Raw genomic sequence first — 6599 nt, 5'->3', positions numbered from 1 at the left:
GATGTCATAATGAACACTTCAGAGACGTGTTTTGTATATATCTGAGACCTATAATATATTGATAAAAAACAGTATAATAGGGGACCTTTAAAACACATTGAGCATGACACACATTACTCTTCCTGTAATATGTATGCAATAACTGCATGTATTTGCCAATTACTTGTTATGCTTTGTTTGTGAGAACTGTATATTAATAACCAACACATTTCAAGTGGAAACAAATCTGAATTGTTTTTAATCACCACCACTTTGTTATTCAAAACCACGAAGCATTGAGGATTAGAAGACATCAAAGAATGAAAAAAGATTTGTCTTGTGAAAATCAGAGTACAATGTTGTGTTAAATAAATATTGTACAATAGATCAAGGAAACAGAACTACAGAACGTCATATCTTTACAAAAATGTTCCAAGAGCTCAATACAGAAAGACAGATCAGGAAAGTGAGCAGCTGTTCAATCGACACGGTTATTTACATGCCTATGTATTATCTGTAAACACTGTAAAGCAAGCTTTTTTTTTCTAGATTGAAACCTACTCTCTGCTTTTCAATACAAATATATCCATTATGACATTAATATTTTAAATATATATTTTGATTTGTTTCTTTAAGGTACAGAAGTAGTATTATTGATGTGATTGTTGATGTGAATATCTGGCAGTATTTGACAGCTGGTAATAATGTCAATCTTCTCGGACACAGCCTTTAGGTCATCCAGGATTAATCTGATGCTGTGGGAGGCATTGATGATGGCGCCCTGCGAATTATTCAGCTGAGATGTTGCACTTTGCACCTTCAACAAAAACAGTCAGGAAAAAAATTGAATGAAGGCATTACAACCATAGACAATAAACTGTTACAGGACACTTACAATAGGATATTGCAAACGCTTATATTGTAATTATGTGTTACAAAGGCAATTTATAAGACCTTTGTATTCCAAATTAATATATCTGATAATAAGTGTGCTGAGAAAAACTCAAACCTCTCTACTGGCACTGCCATAAACATGCCGTAGTGTCTGTCCCACATCAGAATACAGCCGGCTGTTAGACTCCTGCAGCTTCTGTTGTAAAAGGGTGTCGCCTGGAAAAAGAAATACATACTGAAAAACCTGAGAACCACACCTCCTTTTCATTGTTCACTTATCCATTTGGTTGGACCTATCCATGGAACTGCAGTTACTTTTAAATACAATTAAATAATAAAACTACTTTCCGCATTATTACTTTAATATAATGCACATTTCCAACATAATTGTTTTTCAGCATCGATGGTTATTAATAATTATACACAACTATATGCATATTGTAATATACATATTTATTTATATTTGTATTTGTTTTATATTGTAGTAAAATGTGTATATTTTAACTTAAACTTTTCTATGTTTTTATGAATATTTTTATTTAATATTAATCCAAAATGGAGCAACTATTATAAAATCAAATTTCACCTCTTTGGGGAAAAAAGTATTGTCAACATTTTGACTTTTGATTACTTGCTTTATTTTAAGAGGATGATTACAGTTCACCGAGAGGCTCATTTGTGACGTTTGTAAGAAGATACTCTAAACCCACTCTCAACCTGACGAAATGCATCTGTTTTATTCAGACATGAATGCATTTATTCAACCAGATTATTAACTCACTCATGAAGCATCATGAGAAGCAGGGAAATGGACCTCTGAGTTAAGCAAACTCTGCAGGTTATATATTATCATACATATGTATTACCCTAAGTATAACCATTCATTTACCATTTCTTTATAGTATTCCTCACCTTGTGGCCTGTGTGTGGGACTGGGCCTGTCTTCCACTATGGACTGGATATCAGGATGGTCTCTCACTACGATAAGAGGAGGAAGGTCTCTCCTGAGAATCTGAGCGCTCTCCTGGCTCAGAGAGTAGGCTCGGCCCGGCTGCTCCTCCTCATCCTCACTGTCTGTTTCAGAAGCCTCCCCAGGAACCTGACAGCATTCAGAATATCACAGATAGCAGATAGTTGTTTTATATCAGATGGTGTGGAGGTATTGGTTGATGATTGTTGACACGCTTTCATCTCTCTATCCCACTCAAACAAAGACAACATGCAGACAACCTTGGCTCCCACGGTGGCAGTTTGGGGAGTCATGGAGGTGATGTACACTTCATCATCAGAGTCTGTCTCAGAGGCCTCGCCCTGTACCACTATCTGGTAACTGCTGGACATGACTGTACAGACACACACACACACACACACACACACACACACACACACACACACACACACACACACACACACACACACACACACACACACACACACACACACACACACACACACACACACACACACACACACACACACACACACACACACACACACACACACACACACACACACACACACTCACACACACACACACACACACACACACGCACACACACACACACAAAATCAAACCAGGTTAGCTACAATAAAAAAATAGTGGATACACAAAGTATATTGTCACTGTAGCTAAACATTTTATTGATAATAATCATAACGATAACATTGAGTCAAGATTAGGTCATGTAGATCCAGACATATCAGCCTCCCTTTGATCGTTACAAATGCACTTACCTAGAATCTTTAGAACAATGTTCGCTAAAAGCTAATGTTAAAGTATAAGGTCCAATAATCAACAAACTGTCAAACCTTCTCTGTAATATCATAAACAGAAATCACATGAGCAATAAGGAAATGGCTCGTTGTCCAAGACCCAATCCGATCTGAGCTTGGATGTCATGTGATATCTGACGTCTCATACCGAGAGCTCATCTAATCATGGGTCTGTTTGTCATTGAACTGGCGTATGCCGATAATTTAACGTAATTCTCAAACATGCTCTAAGTTTGGTGTTCCCCACATAAAAGCAAAGTATTATGTAACTGGATGTGTGATTGTTGTAACAGCATGTAAGGCGCTGCCACCAGGTGCTTTTCAACTTAACTGCAGTGTTAAATTCACGCTAACTCCGCCTTCCTGTTCCAGAGGGGTACCCTGAATAGAATATCGAGTGCAACCCAGGAAACAAGTTTATGTTTACTTCGTGTAGCCTACACTCAATTGACAGGTACAGAACATTTCATGTTTTACTCTGTTTAATGTATTGTAACTGCAACACATGTTATATACAAATCCACAGTTTTGTCCTTATATACTAATACAGCCAAAACCAGGTTTGGACAATGTTGCCTGCAAAAAACACGAGCCATCTATCTGGCGCTATCGATCAAGCTAACGCTAATGTCTTTAAGGGTTTTCAATGTCCCCTTACTGTTGATTTTGTCTTTTGAGGCACAGCTAACTAGGTTACCTGAAACTGTTTCGCTTATGTGTTATATTGGGCTTTATGGTTTGATTTTTGTTTTTGGCAGGAATGGCAGACGAGTGTTTGTTTGACTTTCTCCATATGGAGATCGTCTCACATATGTACACGGAGCAGCAATCCAGTAAAGGGGAGATGGATAACAAGGTGTGTTCAGTAAAGGCGTCAAACAATCAACTGAGACTTAATATAAGGGATAACCTTAGTATGGATATGCATTATTTTCTTTATAAACCTTGCTACACACTTTCAATTTTTTTATATGCTAGTTAATAAGTGCATTGTATATACTAGCAAACCCTATACCTATGTGTACTGTGCAAATAAATAGATTGCATTTCCTTTCCTTTAGGATAGAGCTGTCTGTGTTTCTGTCCTTGAAAGCATGGGCTTCAGGGTGGGACAAGGAATCATTGAGAGGTAGCTAAGCATATAAACGCATATTCTGTATGCCAAACACTAAATGCTGTGGTGCATGAATCCATACCTACATAACATGCCTGTGTTGATGTTTGCTCTGTGTAGGTTGACCAGGGACTCTCCCAGCTTCAAGGATGAGTTGGATGTAATGAAGTTTGTCTGTAAAGACTTCTGGACGAAGGTGTTCAGGAGGCAGGTTGACAACCTCAGAACAAACCATCAGGTAAAATAAAAGTTAACAACAGTCTTTATTGTATACAGGAAACTGGGACCTGACTTGTGATACATACCATACCTAATTATTTCAAAGAAGAGCTAGAATACTATCATCTTCAATACAAAATGTACTACGATCAGATCATTTTGTCAGATCTTCACCTGCAATTAAAGAGGTCTTGCTGGTAATTTAAGAAACAAAGTGTTGATTCAAACATGATATTGGTTTCTAGTATGGTTGTTACTATACACATGCTTGTTTTCTGCCACAGGGTACCTATGTCCTGCAGGACAACAAGTTCTCTTTTCTAACTCAGCTCTCAAGTGGAAAACAGTACCTGGATCAGGCTCCTAAGGTTAGTCTGTCTGTCTGTCTGTCTGTCTGTCTGTCTGTCTGTCTGTCTGTCTGTCTGTCTGTTAGTATTGCATACTACATACAAAATAAGAGTTCATTTATAAATAGTGCTCATTTATATTTGTTGTGTTTTCTTTCAGTACCTCGCTTTTTCCTGTGGTGTGGTGAGAGGAGCTCTTTCTAACCTTGGTATGGACAGCGTGGTGACAGCCGAGGTCTCTGTTATGCCATCTTGTAAGTACTTTCCAAACACCAATTCATGCCTCTATAACAATCCTAGCCAAATATGTTACTCATGCAAGTTGTAAGAACAGTTTTTGGCCGGTCAGGTCAGAACATGTTGTTGAGATTCATCAGCTTCGCTTAAATAAAATACACTTACTTTCTTAAGATCCTTCAAATGGTTCATCCCTCTGACATTTCTTTCTTTCCAGGTAAGTTCCAAGTGGTGGTCCAGAAGTTGTGACCTGATCCTCTGTGCTACCCTGGAGCAGATAAACAGGGCCCTGAAGGCTTCAGTTCATCCGTAAGAGTAGTTCCTGTCCAACCACAGATGGAATCAAACATCACCCTGATTCCCACAACTTAGTCAAAGAGGACTAGGCAGGTTCCGCTAAAAAACAAGGTGCCGATGAAAAGGCATAAAGGATTCAGGGCTTACCTTCCCTTGTCATACTCTGACACAGAACACAATTTGTTTTATTTCTTGTGAGTTTTTATTATTTGAGTATGGTTAACTGAAATAATGTAGTTTTGACAAATAATTGGAGCCTGGCCCTACCTGACCTGGCAGAGCTTTTTAATAAAGTATCTACAGTCACTGGTGTTAATGCAATAATGTGAATGTATAGTGAATGAATAGGTCATTTAATATTCTTTGTAATTTGTTACAATTTTGAGAGCTCAATTTGAGAGGACATACAAAGAAATAAAAGGCATCATTGAAAATGTGTTTTTTTTTTTAGGATAGAACAACTACCATCTATTTGACCATCCATCGAAAAAGTAGCTTTTTGAAAATGATAGCAGCTCACATCAAATTCATAATTGAATGCACATTATCTGTAACTAGTTCCTGGTGCTGTGCTCTGCCTTGTAGCAGACTGCCTTTCGGGGCTGGGTCATTCATGAATGCTTTTGTTTTTTTTAAATTTCAGTTCATTTAAAGGCAAAATGCAAGTCTAGAATTAGCCATTGCTGCAGAAATTTAACTTTTTTCGAATTACGTTGATTTACTGGATGTGATATCGGTTTCTCAGCAACAGTCTCTTTCTTTGTAGTGATATTATATGTTGGGGTTTACAAACTATTATTTCTTGTACCAAAATGTAAATGTGTTGTCCTTCTGTACAGATGAATTTGTGTAGTACATAGAAAGGAGATTTGCCTTGCTGCAAATGTGATTAAATGGTGTTTTATGGCTTGACATAATTGTGCATGGATTTCTGGGTTATATTTCTTATTGACACTTTTTATCGTATGTCTACTAATATAAATCCCTACAGAGCTTAAAAACTTACATTCCATAAGTATGGGATTGTTCTGTTTGTTTGAATGATTATTTATATATCATTTCTAGCACGAACAACCCAAAACCACCATCTGTTGAAAAAGAAAAAGAAAGTAATGAAATGAACCTCTTGTAGATGCTGTTGCCTCCCACTAGAGGGTCTCATGAAGCTGTCGTTGTTTCGTGTGTTGCTTTACCACCATGGTTCTGCTCAGTGTCTTGTTTTCTTTTCTCTCTATTCTGTAGTAATCTTTCTGATGAACTTTTATTGTCTGGGAGAAAAAAGAACAAGCAGTTGTAACTTTGCTCTACAAAACAAAACAACAAAAACATCTCTTTAGTTATTCAAATGAGTTTATCACAATCAAAGCAATTCCTTTTTTATTATTATTAAAATAATGCAATGCAAGATGCGTACTTATCCTTTGCATATTCTATAATTATTAACTACTATTTTTACGCAAACAATCTATTAAAACATGTACCTGAAACACAATTGGCCTTGAATTTAGGACTTGTAACTTTCCATAGCACTGTAAATAGCAACAAACACAGTTAAGAGGGCTATTAAGATATCTTATGTAAACGGGTGCTTTACCTTTGCTCTTTTTATTACTCCTCTGCATAACAACACATTTCACTGTGCGCACTAATACAGTAGTTCCACTCTGTCCATATTGCTTTCATGTTGCTGATCCATATCATGAGCTTTGTATTAAGAGGTTCTACTGTATGTGAATGTA

At 37.1% G+C, this 6599-nt stretch overlaps 2 protein-coding genes across 2 annotated transcripts; one reads left to right on the top strand and one right to left on the bottom strand.

Moving 5' to 3' along the window:
* Window positions 1-219: 219 nt before the first annotated feature.
* bloc1s3 (biogenesis of lysosomal organelles complex-1, subunit 3) lies at window positions 220-2765 on the bottom strand. The gene is made up of 5 exons (XM_079674719.1): window positions 2608-2765; window positions 2104-2216; window positions 1786-1972; window positions 989-1089; window positions 220-796 (listed from the first exon to the last, which is right to left on the bottom strand). The coding sequence occupies exons 2-5, from the start codon at window positions 2212-2214 to the stop codon at window positions 611-613; spliced, it is 585 nt and encodes a 194-aa protein (XP_079530845.1). The 5' UTR covers window positions 2215-2216; window positions 2608-2765; the 3' UTR covers window positions 220-610.
* A 117-nt stretch (window positions 2766-2882) lies between these two features.
* Window positions 2883-5294, top strand: trappc6bl (trafficking protein particle complex subunit 6B, like). The gene is made up of 7 exons (XM_079674720.1): window positions 2883-3100; window positions 3405-3502; window positions 3708-3775; window positions 3881-3998; window positions 4264-4347; window positions 4487-4580; window positions 4781-5294. The coding sequence occupies exons 2-7, from the start codon at window positions 3407-3409 to the stop codon at window positions 4810-4812; spliced, it is 492 nt and encodes a 163-aa protein (XP_079530846.1). The 5' UTR covers window positions 2883-3100; window positions 3405-3406; the 3' UTR covers window positions 4813-5294.
* The last annotated feature ends 1305 nt before the right edge of the window (window positions 5295-6599 follow it).

This window comes from Notothenia rossii (genome assembly GCF_949606895.1).
Source record: "Notothenia rossii genome assembly, chromosome: 4".
Lineage (NCBI taxonomy): Eukaryota > Metazoa > Chordata > Actinopteri > Perciformes > Nototheniidae > Notothenia > Notothenia rossii.
Note: the sequence above shows the minus strand (reverse complement) of the source record. Positions and strands in the feature narration are given on the sequence as shown.